At 36.8% G+C, this 13,928-nt stretch overlaps 1 protein-coding gene across 1 annotated transcript; it reads left to right on the forward strand.

Annotated features, from left to right (window-relative positions):
- The first annotated feature begins 8,765 nt into the window (after positions 1-8,765).
- On the forward strand, positions 8,766-13,573 carry LOC131937367 (uncharacterized). Its single transcript, XM_059294740.1, has 5 exons — positions 8,766-8,836; positions 9,504-10,051; positions 10,213-10,315; positions 11,591-11,647; positions 12,964-13,573. The coding sequence occupies exons 3-5, from the start codon at positions 10,220-10,222 to the stop codon at positions 13,117-13,119; spliced, it is 309 nt and encodes a 102-aa protein (XP_059150723.1). The 5' UTR covers positions 8,766-8,836; positions 9,504-10,051; positions 10,213-10,219; the 3' UTR covers positions 13,120-13,573.
- Positions 13,574-13,928: the final 355 nt, after the last annotated feature.

A 13,928-nucleotide genomic window follows, 5' to 3' on the forward strand; every position in this document is an offset into this window, starting at 1 on the left:
ACCAATGCTTTAAAACAGGAACAAAGAATGATCTTGAAAAACTCATTTGGTTTCCTTAATTATATTTCTACTTGGAAAAAAAAGTTCACAAAATGGTTTTATGGAGATACATTTTTTTTAGAGAAAGAGCAGTGGGATAAATTCCTGTCTCATCTTCTCCTTGCTGGGCCGTGAGTCATAAATTACATTAAATGAATTACCTGCTTCTGTTATCAAAGAACAGCAGTGGTTGTTACCTCAAATGTAGATTAGTAGTTTTATTGGGGATTTGTTTGGGTGGTGTGCTGATCGGGTCCTTATAGTGGCCTGCTTTACCCTACCCAGAGACGTCGCGAGGCGGGGGCGGGGGGTTCGGACCGCACCGGGTGACACCATTTAAGGGGGTGACACTAAGACGAAAAATGGCTATATATATATGGCTATATATATATATATATATATATATATATATATATATATATATATATATATATATATATATATATATATATATATATATATATATAGCCTTTACATTTTTCATTTTGTGGGAGGGGGGGTGACACCATGGGGTGCCGCACTGGGTGACACCCGACCTAGCGACGCCACTGACCCTACACATATATACATATACATTTATAAATGAAGATATAGGATATACGTATGCATTTGGCCCCTATGTATCTATATATATATAACCTATATATAAATGAGAAACACCCCCTCATCTACTACACAACTTTTGAGCGATTTCTGATAACCTAAAGTGGTACTTTTTCTACTTCGAATTTTTCAAAAGCCTATGACTTGAGTACTATTTCAGATAGATAAATGAAATTTAACATGTAAGTAAAAGATCTATATCACTACCTTCTGTCAAATTTTGAGTAATTTCCGTTGACCGGAAGTACTAATTTACGCTATTTCCAATTTCTCAACAAAAAAACGCATGTAAATTTATAAAGTACTAAAAAAATTGCGCACTATTATGCACATTTTGTTTTGGCGTTCGCTTGGTGCGCAATTCTTTTTTCTACGAGATTCTATTCTATTTTTAAAAGTTTAAGTAGTTAAAAATCATGTCTATATTCCGAGTTATATAACAATAATTCGAGAAAGTTTAGGGGAGATCACTCCCGGTTTAACTTTTGTGTTTTGGTTTTGGTTTTGTTTGGTTGTGGTTGGGTTTGTGTTTGGATTTGTTTTCGTTTGCTTTTTTGTTTGCGTTAGTGTTTGTGTTTTCTTAGTGTTTGTGGTTGGGTTTGTCTTTGCGTTTGTTTTTGTGTTTTCGTTTGTGTTTGTCTTGTGTTAGTGTTATGTTTGCGTTTTTTGTGTGTTTTGGTTGGTTGTGGTTAGGGTGGGCAATGCCGGGTAAATGCTGATTACTAAACACACAAGTTATGGTCCTTTACAAATACGTATATAATATCACATACATTTTCAATTGAAGGGTTGTAAATACTGTAACCCTCACTCAGTGGGGATGCTTTTACCCACTGAGGTGTTGTGGTTAAGACGGGCTGACCCTGAGATTAAGTACACACTGACACCGACAGTTGTTGTCAAGTACTCGCTTTATTTACAGCATCGAGCCATGACGGCGATGCAACACAGTAGTACAAAACAAACTAGCCAAGAAGAAAAATAAAAACTCCAAAGCCAAAACCAAAGCCAAAACCAAACTGTAGCCCTAAAACAAATGTAAATAAAAAAAAGTTACATTCCTGACAACACCATGTGTAGGCTACAATATACACGGGTATAATAAAATATGTTTTGGCCAGTACACAGTACTGCCAACAAGTACCAATAAGTAGTACTACAAATAAATACTTATATTAATACTCACCCTAACTAGTGTGCACATGCAGCACTAGCAGGAATACACAAATAAGTATTTTAACAAACATAATTTATATAACTACCTTCATTAGGTCTACATCTTGGTCACCGTGTCCACAGACAGCAGGCTTGCGTGTGCGACACGGCTAGGCATGAAACTACCCACAGTCCCATGACATGGGACACAGGTAACATCGCTCACAAAAGCATGAAAAAAAAAACAACTACGTCCACAGAGCCACAGCCCCACAGGGGCCGCAACTCAATGAATTAAAACTTCATATTTTTATCCCCCTTGGCTGGTAACCATATGTGTTACAATACATTTTGGGAATTCCCTGTTTTATTTTTAGGCAACATTCTAAAGTTAGGCATACACGGAAGAAGCCGCGGCAGCTAGATCTGTGGGGTGTTGATTGTTATACATTGTGAAGGTTTTACATCTATCTAGATTCCTAGGTTTATATATTATAGATTAGAATAAAATCAGGTAAAGCAAATCTCTATTACATTTTTAATGAAAAGTTATGGCTAAAGGTCTAGTAAGTAAATTAATAATAGTTTTGATAAGCCTAAATAATAAATATTTGGTCGCCATTTTTGTTCGCTGCTGGGTTGGGTTTTTTCTTTGGAAATTTCCGCTCATGTATATTTTTCTAGAATTTAAACTGATTTATTATAAATTGTTTATTAACAATTCTCATCATAGAATATAGATGTGACTCCTATTTCTAAATAGATCTAGTAGACATAGACCTTTGCAATTTAAAGCGTTCTGGCAACAAATATACTTTTAAGTGATAGCAGCTGTAGACGCTTACGGAGTCTTACGTAATCTAATAGTAATTAGTAATTAGGTAATACTAGCCTTATCAGGCCTTATCAATCATCATTCATAAAGTTATCGTATCAGAATATCAGTCAATTTAAAATGTGAACAATGTTTTGCGAGTCACTTAATTTACCTATAGTTTGGTTAGGGTAAGAGGGCTAAGACTTAAGAGTACTATGACTGCAACTACAATTATAGTAGTATTCGTAGGCTACTTCTTACTCAACATGAGTAGATCTAAAAAAATTCTAAGTCTTTTGTCTATCCTAGACCCGAGAAGACTGAATTGATAAATTAAAAAAAAAAGGATTCTAGTAAAATGTAAGTAAGGAGCGATAAACACAATTTTAAAAAAAATTTCTAGCTGGCTATTTATATTTTCCCAGCAAAATCAAATGGCTTCCAACACATCTAACAGAGGTGGACCAGAGGCAGAACGTACTGTCCTATTGATTCTAACTAATGTCGGTCCTAAAGAGTCGGCTAAATCTGTAGAGGTAAGTTTTAAAGAGGACAAATTCGCTGTGCGTCTGCAGCTCGATCAGCTTTTGAGAATGTCTAATAGATCTAGATCTAGGGGTCGTCCATAAATGACGTACAATCGTAGGGCGGAGGGGGGGGGGGGTCTGTGTGATGGTGTGTGGGGAGGGGGAGGGGGTGTTCAGATGGTGTGACGTCACACTTTTGCATTGTAAAAAGCAATGTTAGAAAACGAGTTTTCGCCGTTATTTCGCGTTTTAGAAAAACTGTTTTAATAAATTATAATAGGAGTTGATTAATATACATTATACATCTATGTTGACAGAGTTCAGACAAGATTTTGGATAAATATCGACGTTTTAAAAAAAATCAACAGCGATTTTGATGGGGGGGGGGTATGCTGTGGTGTGACGGAAGGGAGGTAAAAATCGTCAAAAAAGCGTGACATAATTTATGGATGACCCCTAAAATTCTTACCTAATGCTAGATTTAATATTCCAATATCCAAACGTCTTAAACCGTGACTCACTAAAAGTCTTGCCAATTTAAAATGGCTCATATTAATACATTTTCACTTACAGGTAGATTGTCCTATCAAACTAACAGTAGGAGGGCTAAAGGAAGATAACGATAATTTAGTAAGTGGATACATTATTACAAATACATTAGAGCATAATTAATTTAAGCCTACGTGTTTAAAAAAAATCAAAATAAACTTTTTAATAACAAGCTTTTATGTAATAATGCACTTTAAAAGTAGAAAATAAATAATTGTCTTTAAATATATAATAATACACTACTACTATTTACGCTTTTCTTTAAAATTATTTAAATAGTAGTGTATTATTATATATTTAAAGAAAAAATTTAATTGTTTATTTTTTAGTGTATTATTACATAAAAGCTTGTTATTTTTTATCCAGTACTTACATTTTTAAATTTACAATAGAGTTGCATGACTTAAAACTATTGCGCACCTTATGAACATAACGCGCGTAATATAGTGCGGAAATAGTTGGATAAGTCTGCCTACTAATTTGGACAAAACTTTAATTAATTAATAAAAAAAATAACTAGGCATCTAATTAAGTCAAATTTAATGTAAAATTGCTTTATCTTCATGTCTTGATCAACTTGCCAACTTTTAAACAAATGTGTCAGTTAGAAGTGCCCGAAATTTCGCTCGAGCGTTTCGATCTATGACGACAGATAGACAGACTGTCTACAGACTCGATTAGGAAGCAAGTTAAATAAAAGCTTGCAAAAACGTTTTAATTACAAGCTTTTATGTAATAATGCACTAAAATGGGGAAAATAAATGATTTTTCTTTTAATATATAATACTAATACACTACTATTTAAACAATTATAAAGAAAAGTGTGGCTCACTTTATTATCTATTGGATAACTTTAATAATATTTAGGAAGAGACCCACACTTTTCTTTACAGTTATTTAAATGGTAGTGTATTATTATATATTTTTTTAAAAAAATCATTTATTTTCCCCTTTTTTAGTGCATTATTACATCCATTTAAGTCAAATTTAATGTCAGATTGCATTGTCTTCATGTCTTGACCAACATGCCAACGTTGAAACGTATCTGTCAGTTAGAAGTGCCCGAAATTTCGCTCGAACGTTTCGATATATGACTACAGATAGACAGGCTGTCGACAGACTAACGACAGACTGGACGAGGAAGCAAATTAAATAAAACGAGCCGACCCGCAGCGTATCATACGCCGCTATTTAGTTGTTTTATTTTCTACTTTTCAGTAATTCATAATTTGTGAATTCGACAGTACCAATGCTGCCACTGAAAATATCTGCTTTAAAACACTAACTCCCACCCCCTTTCCCCTAACCCCGACCCTACCTCCCCCCCCCCCCCCCCCGTGAAAGCAGCCTCCTCTTAGTTACCTCCTGTAAGTTTAAAATCGAACTAAATTATCTGCCACTAATAGAAACCCGACTCTACGGCTCTACGATTTGTAAACATTTAGCTTTGTAAACATTTAGTGTGACCACAGCTCACCAGACCATTTGGGGTGGGGGTGGTAGTGATAGTGATAGAGAGAAAGAGAGGGGACTGCAAGGAGGCGCTTGCAGCTTGTTTTCTAACGGCTCCCAGAAGAGAATTATATATATAGATCTTGTAAAAACCTCAAAATGTTTACAGATCATGGTGAATTTTCATTTTTGTTAATTAATTTTGGGACTGTCTAAACAAGAGTTGATAATATAGATCTATAAGAAGAAATAAAAATTCAGTTTCAGATTCCAGCCACCCAGCAAGTCTGGCACTTTAAAGGAACTTTGATGGAAGATGATCGATCTCTACAATTTTACAACGTCGATGATGGTGACAGAATCACTGTGACACGAGATCTACAACAAACATAATTTTGACATGTAAAATTTATTTGAAAAATTAAAATATGCTTTAACTCATAAAAACCCTTTATTTCTTTATTTGTTACATTTAGGTCTAGATCAAATTGATTATATTAAGGGGTTTAACTCAGTTAAGTTCTTTCTAACATGTGAATCGTTTTCAATGATGTATCCAAAATTTGCCATGGGTAGGTCTACGTTAAAAGCATGCGTTTTTGTTCGTGAATATAAAAGAATCATGAAAAAAGTAATAATATATACAAGGGCAACTTTGATTTTTTTTTTTTTAAATTAAATAATTTGTGAAAGAGAGAGTATTTTGTACAGCCCAGCCATGACAAAAAATTTAAAACTCAGCCGACAACATATTATTTTTACTTTGAAGCGACGTTTTGCAACAAAACAATTTTTTTAAGAGCACAATAGAGAAAACAAAATTAGCAAAAGGTTACTAATTACCAACAAGCGAATCCCAACAATCAATATACAATTGATGTGAATTATTCCTGGTTTTGTCCAGATCAACCCCGTCACTAAACAAAAAGTACATGCGCGAAAAGTCCCGCCACTTTTTGCCAGCAGCAACCTTGAGGTTCGGGCTAAATGTTCCAAATTAATGACCTTATCTACATCACCTCCACGACCCATAACAATTCTTCGCGACACCGGTTCCTCCTTGACCTTGCTAAGGGAGGGAATCCTACATCTTGCTGGTCATTCGTTTACTGGTGACAATGCTATCTTACAGGGCATCGAGTCAAACCAAGTGAGCGCCCCTCTCCACACCATACGGCTAGACTCGGGTCTAGTTATAGGTGATGTCGTTGTTGGAGTGAGGCCGCACTTACCCCTGCCAGGGATTGGATTACTCCTGGGGAATGATCTTGCGGGACACAAGGTGTTTCCAGATTGTGTTTTTTTTTTTTGGTGAACACCCGTTCACCCAGTCCACCAGTGATAACACCAACAACCAGTACCCTTCATGTGTGTTAACTCGTGCGGGAGCTAAGAAACGAGAGTCACCGCTGGAAGTGACGAGCGAGGATGAGGCAGTGAATTTAAGTTCCACCTTCTTCGATAGAGTCACTGATCTCTCTCTCCCTCGAGATCAAATTTGCGGCCCTTTAAAGTTATTGAAGGGAAAGTGGACTAGTTCCAGTGAAGCGGTGATACAGAACTTTGACATTTCAAAATTCAAAGAGAAACGGCGCGCAATCGGGGAGTTGGCAAGGGCTAACCTAACCCATGCCCAAAGAAGGATGAAGAACAAGTTCGATCAAAAGACAAAGGTTCACAGTTTCCAACCTGGCGACCAGGTCCTATCGTCTCTTCCTGTCCCTGGCCAACCACTTAGGGCCAAATTATTCGTTCCATATACGATAGATTCAAAATTGAATTATGTGATTAATACCCCTGGTATCAGGAAATTAAAGACATTCAAGGGAGAGATAACATAGTTGCAGACATGTTATCTCGGGGATGAACAATCCAGTACGATTATCTAAAGCAGGGGTCTCCAAACTACGGCCCGCGGGCCGGATGCGGCCCTCGAAGTCCTCTCATCCGGCCCAGAGAGATCTTTTTGTCCAAGGAAAAATCGTTTGTTGGAAATGGCTGAGGAACTTTGCCCAGAAAAATCAAATAAAGGCCTGGAAGAAACTGGCCCCCGAACTTAAATTTGATAGTTAATGCGGCCCTCGGACTGAAAAGTTTGGAGACCCCTGCTTTGGATGATCGGTCAAACAGTTACGTGCAGTGTTTGTTACTTTTTTCTCCGGGGGGGGGGGGCACTTGAAATTTTCGGGGGGAGGGGGGCGGACACTGTTAAAATTATATATTTTCTATATAAATTATATAAATTTCATTTCGTTCGGGGGGGGGGGCGGTAAAAATTTTCCGAAGAGATGCCTGGAAGAAACTCTGGTTACGTGTCCTCTATTTCGCTATCAAAGGGGGGCAACGAGTCAATTAAATTCAAAATTTAAAAAAATATTAATTATGGTCAGCCCCCCCCCCCCCCCCCCCGCATTGCGGGGTCTGGCGGCACTGTAGTTCCGCCCCTGTATAGATCTTTTGGTTGTTTTTAGGCTTAAAAGCTAGATCATTGAATCCTAATTTTTTTTAACTTCATTGTATTTAGTGATAATAACTAATGTTCAATTAATACGTGTACTAATTATAAAACGATTAATAATATAAAGATGAGTCTTACCTTCCTTGTGTGAATTAGATTCGTCACCAAAATACTTCATCAGGTAAATGAACAACTACTGACTAGTGTCTTTAACAAATGTGCAGAAATGGTCAGTTTACAGTTCAGCAGTTCATAAACGGTTCGTTAATCTATGCATTACATCTTATTGTAAGAGTAAGGGTGTGGTGATGGGTAGAGGTGAGGGGTAGGGGTGAGGGAGGGGGAGAGCGTTGGGAAGGTTCAAGGGAAGGGGACAAGAAAGCGCCGATGAACATGATAGTCGCCGCAACATTTCCCCAGCCCGATTTCAAAGCGTGCCGGCACAGTTAAATTTCATATGCTTCGCTGAAGGGAGATAACTTAAACTTTTACAAATTTATTGATACAGTTGTTAAAATAAAAATGAACGCAATTAAAAATGTATGAGATCGAAATAAATAATAATATTTTTTGTAGAATTCAGGCCAGTAGTTTAAACACACAATCATAGATATGTATTTTAACAATGTAAACAATATAACAATGCTTTTTTTGTTCTCCTAATCGACGCCACTAAAAAGAACGGTAGGCTACGTCTTTGAAGTTGTCTATATGTCTGGCGGTCTCTCGAGCTAGTCTGTGCATTTTTCTCAAAACGTTTGCCGACTATCGTGTCTGTTTGTAACTGTAGAAGAAAGATAACTCGACCTCCACCTAATTATTTATTTATTTTAATTTTTTAGATTTTAAAAAAAAATTATTTAGCCAGGATTTTTGGGCCCCCAAACGGCCTGGGCCTCCCGCATTGCGGGGTCTGGCGGCACTGTAGTTCCCCCCCCCCCCCCCCGAATGAAATGGAATTTATATAGAAAATATATACTTTTGACAGTGTCCGCCCCCCCCCCCCCCCGGAAATTTGAGTCCGCCCCCCCCCCCCCCAAATTTCAAGTGCACCCCCGGAGAAAAAAAAAACTCGACACCACCTACCTTCTCGATTCGCCTCTGATGTTCTTTTGATATTTAGATCTAGATCTATATTTAGCACTATCGGAAAAACCAAAGTTGACAGACACGGAATTTTCTGTTCACATAAGCTGATAGTGTTTGTTTCACAGATGAGAGCCGCCATATTCTAAGGTAAATTTTGCTTCAAATTTTAATATTAGAGAAACATTTTGTCTAATATTTTCTTGGTAAATACTCATTTAATATGTATTATGTAGGCTAGATCTAGATGTGTTATATATAACTATAGATTAGATAGATCTTCTAGATCTATATAATTATAAACTTAATATAATATAAACTATAAACCCTAAAAATAGAAATGGCCGTCTTGAAATATCGTCCTACACTATAACTTTTTACTATAAGTATATAACAATAGATCTATCTATATGACATATGCCTTATTATCTTTAATCTTGTCTTATATGATATAATAAACATAGTAGGCCTTATAGTCTAGTACTATTTTAGTAGACCTATCATAACTGTACAATATTATTACTAAGCTAAGTACTAAAAGTAGGCACTTTCTTATAATTATTATTAATAATATTATATTTTTATTCGATTTACACATTAGATGACAATTGACAATAGATTTAGAAGATTCATTTGGGCATTAAGGACTAAATGATTAATAATTTAATAGGCCTAGGCCTATATCATATAGGGCCTACATGTGTTGGCATTGACATAGAAGTACTGAGCTAATAATAATTAATATCAAATATGACAGCAAATATCTCTTTTTTGTCTAAAGATATGAAAACTGATAAATATCTATTTCTCCCAACAGAGGATCCAATAGTAAGCTGTAACAGAATCCAGTTGCCAGACAAAACAGAATTCATTGGTCAGACAAAACAATCCAGTGGTCAGACAAAACAATCAAGTGGTCAGACAAAACAGAATTCAGTGGTCAGACAAAACAATCCAGTGGTCAGACAAAACAGAATTCAGTGGTCAGACAAAACAATCCAGTGGTTAGACAAAACAGAATCCAGTGGTCAGACAAAACAATCCAGTGGTCAGACAAATCAATCCAGTGGTCAGACAAAACAATCAAGTGGTCAGACAAAACAGAATCCAGTGGTCAGACAAAACAATCCAGTGGTCAGACAAAACAGAATCCAGTGGTCAGACAAAACAATCCAGTGGTCAGACAAAACAATTCAGTGGTCAGACAAAACAGAATTAAGTGGTCAGACAAAACAGAATCCAGTGGTCAGACAAAACAGAATTCATTGGTCAGACATAGCGATGGTCTTTGTGTTAACTTAAGCTACAGTCATATTCAGTTTATTGTAATACATCTATTTTTAAAACAAGCCTAATTTGATTTTGGTAAGTAAAATATTAATTTAATAATTTCTTTTACAAACGTATGAATAGCATTACTAAAGTCCAAATGTAATGTTATTACATTTTTATTGTTATAAAAAAAATTGTATACATCATTTCTGTTTGCTGTTTTATGTATGGTTAGGTTTTATCACCTTATCTAGGTCAAGCATGGATTCAAAATTTTCACCACCAAAGCCATCAAATATTCAAAAAATCAAATTTAACTCTACGAGGCCACTTCATGGAACAGTCATTTTGAAAGAGGTAGGTCTGCATTTTTTTTTTTACTTTTACTGATTTTTTTGAAATTGTAATAGACATTCGATAAAGCACAAGCCCCATTGGCACAACTAAAGAACTTACAGAGAGCTGTCCTGACAAAAAGAACATCTGAACTTACAGAGAGCTGTCCTGACAAAAAGAACATCTGGACTTACAGAGAGTTGTCCTTGACTAAAGAACAACAGAACTTACAGAGAGCTGTCATTGACTAAAGAACATCTGGACTTACAGAGAGTGGTCCTTGACTAAAGAACATCTGGACTTACAGAGAGTTGTCCTTGACTAAAGAACATCTGGACTTACAGAGAGTTGTCCTTGACTAAAGAACATCTGGACTTACAGAGAGTGGTCCTTGACTAAAGAACATCTGGACTTACAGAGAGTTGTCCTTGACTAAAGAACATCTGGACTTACAGAGAGCTGTCATTGACTAAAGAACATCTGGACTTACAGAGAGTTGTCCTTGATTGAAGAACATCTGGACTTACAGAGAGTTGTCCTGACTAAAGAACATCTGGACTTACAGAGAGTTGTCCTGACTAAAGAACATCTGGACTTACAGAGAGTTGTCCTGACTAAAGAACATCTGGACTTACAGAGAGCTGTCCTGACTAAAGAACATCTGGACTTACAGAGAGTTGTCCTGACTAAAGAACATCTGGACTTACAGAGAGTTGTCCTTGACTACCATGATGTGCCCATTAAAACCTAGTGACACATCAGTGCTGATGTATGGGCAGAGACTTGAAGGATGACAAAGACCACCAGTGATAAAGTCCAAACCTTTATAAGCAGCTTCCTCAGTGAAATACCCAGGATCCGCTGGCCCAACACCATCAGCAATGCAAACCTCTGGGAAAGAATAGAAAAACTGTCTGCTGATGAAGTAATCATGAAGTGTAGATGGGGCTGGATATGACATGCCTATGCAAACTGCCAACCAGTATCATCAGGCAGTAACATGGAATCCACAAGGAAAGTGCAAGTATTAGGTTTATCAAGAAATACCAGATGATGCCACCATGAAGCTGACACTACAAAGATGGGCCACACCATGGAGTCAATTTAAGAAAATGGCACAGGACAGAGGGCTCTAGTGATCTTTGGTTGGCAGCCCATACCCCAGCAGGACAATTTTTTGTGTGTATTGTGCTGGAAATGTTACCTTAACCTGCGATTGAATTCTGTACTAGCACTGATAATGTGTACAAGTGTACACAAAGATCTGTTATGTAAATATCTTTACTTTTGTTTCAGGCAGATTGTCCTGATGATATAAGTATAAGGCAGCTTAAGGAGGATGTTGAAACTCTGGTTAGTATAACTCAGTTGAAATGGTAACAAAACAGAGGCCATTATTAATATTATACAGATTTCTTGTTTGTTATTCAAGTTATTGCAAATAACTTTTAGACTGTCAGTCATTATAGTAAACGGCATATTTTAGATTGTCATTCATTTATTTTTAAACAATAATTAAAGCTTCAATCATTTATTGTTTAAATATTGGGGACAAGAAATGTGTAGGGGGGGGGGATGGTGACGGGACAACCTACAGTCCCAAGCCTGAGTATCAAATTGATGACTGTCAGGTTACCAAACACATTCTATCACTTGACCACACCATCCCTTGTGAGGCTAGTTAAAACAAGTGCCTTGACAATAAATGTCCAAGTGCCCTGAGAATAAATGTCCAAGTGCCCTGAGAATAAATGTCCAAGTGCCCTGAGAATAAATGTCCAAGTGCCCTGAGAATAAATGTCCAAGTGCCTTGAGAATAAATGTCCAAGTGCCCTGAGAATTAATGTCCAAGTGCCCTGAGAATAAATGTCCAAGTGCCTTGAGAATAAATGTCCAAGTGCCCTGAGAATAAATGTCCAAGTGCCCTGAGAATAAATGTCCAAGTGCCCTGAGAATAAATGTCCAAGTGCCCTGAGAATAAATGTCCAAGTGCCCTGAGAATAAATGTCCAAGTGCCCTGAGAATAAATGTCCAAGTGCCCTGAGAATAAATGTCCAAGTGCCTTGAGAATAAATGTCCAAGTGCCCTGAGAATAAATGCCCAAGTGCCCTGAGAATAAATGTCCAAGTGCCCTGAGAATAAATGTCCAAGTGCCATGAGAATAAATGTCCAAGTGCCCTGAGAATAAATGCCCAAGTGCCCTGAGAATAAATGTCCAAGTGCCCTGAGAATAAATGTCCAAGTGCCATGAGAATAAATGTCCAAGTGCCCTGAGAATAAATGTCCAAGTGCCTTGAGAATAAATGTCCAAGTGCCCTGAGAATAAATGCCCAAGTGCCCTGAGAATAAATGTCCAAGTGCCCTGAGAATAAATGTCCAAGTGCCCTGAGAATAAATATCCAAGTGCAGTGAGAATAAATGTCCAAGTGCCCTGAGAATAAATGTCCAAGTGCCCTGAGAATAAATGTCCAAGTGCCCTGAGAATAAATGTCCAAGTGCCCTGAGAATAAATGTCCAAGTGCCCTGAGAATAAATGTCCAAGTGCCCTGAGAATAAATATCCAAGTGCCCTGAGAATAAATGTCCAAGTGCCCTGAGAATAAATGTCCAAGTGCCCTGAGAATAAATGTCCAAGTGAGAATAAAACTAACAGAGCTCTTTTGTTTACAGTACAACATACCTGCTGCTGACCAGGTTTGGCACCATGGCAACACACTACTGTCAGATGAGCAAACATTGAAAGACTACAACATCAAGCACGGAGACCACATCTCAGTCCAGCACCAACACCAGCGGTATATGCGTAACAAAGGTCCACACGTATAGTACTGGCTCTATTGTTGCCTTCATACTATTTCTTTTAATGTTTCCTCATAAAGTGTAAAATATTTTTCATGTTGTATACTAAAACGTGGTAGCCTTCTTGTTTTAGCTGTCAAGGCTTTTAAATTTCTTATTGTGTTTATAAATTGAATGTTTATCAATTGAAAACAATTGTGTTAATTCAAATGTGAAAAGCTTTGATTGTAACAACGCATTGACCAAAAGTCTTTGTCCACCATGTTGTTAGTGGTTTTTACAGGAAGACTACCATTTGTCATGTAGGCCTACCATAAGTCATTCTCAAATAGAAAACATTTCATATTCAGTTGTTTTTTTTCAAATGGGACTTCGCAGACCACTACATGTTTGAACCAGAAATATGTATTAGTTTTTATCTTCATGTAAATTTCATTTCACATTTACATATGTAAAAAGTAATTAAAATATTTTGTTTTGATGTGAGTTGCTTTGTGACTGCTATAATTAAGCTTCGTGGACTAATTACATCATTCCCATAAGTGATTTTCTCTATAAAATAAACCGGGAGTGATCTCCCCTAAACTTTCTCGAATATTCTTATTTTACACTAAGGGGATGGCTACTCGGAATATAAACATTATCTTTAATCCATTTTTAATTACTTAAACTTTTTAAAATAGAATCTAGTAGAAAAAAGAATTGAACGCCAAACAATATGTGTATAATAGTGCGGAATATTATTAGTACTTTATAAATTCACATGCGTTTTTTGAGAAATCAGAAACAGCATAAATTACTACTTCTGGTCAACGGAAATTACTAAAAATTTGACA

This window comes from Physella acuta, unplaced genomic scaffold, assembly GCF_028476545.2.
Source record: "Physella acuta isolate Inbredline_101_S28 unplaced genomic scaffold, ASM2847654v3 ptg000208l, whole genome shotgun sequence".
Taxonomy (NCBI): domain Eukaryota; kingdom Metazoa; phylum Mollusca; class Gastropoda; family Physidae; genus Physella; species Physella acuta.

What these genes read in the sequence shown, in the direction of transcription:
- LOC131937367 (XM_059294740.1), top strand. Translation starts at nt 10,220, where the DNA reads ATGGATTCAAAATTTTCACCACCAAAGCCATCAAATATTCAAAAAATC. An exon ending in GAACAGTCATTTTGAAAGAG is followed by an intron (nt 10,316 to 11,590) that starts GTAGGTCTGCAT and finishes CTTTTGTTTCAG; the next exon opens with GCAGATTGTCCTGATGATAT. An exon ending in AGGAGGATGTTGAAACTCTG is followed by an intron (nt 11,648 to 12,963) that starts GTTAGTATAACT and finishes TTTTGTTTACAG; the next exon opens with TACAACATACCTGCTGCTGA.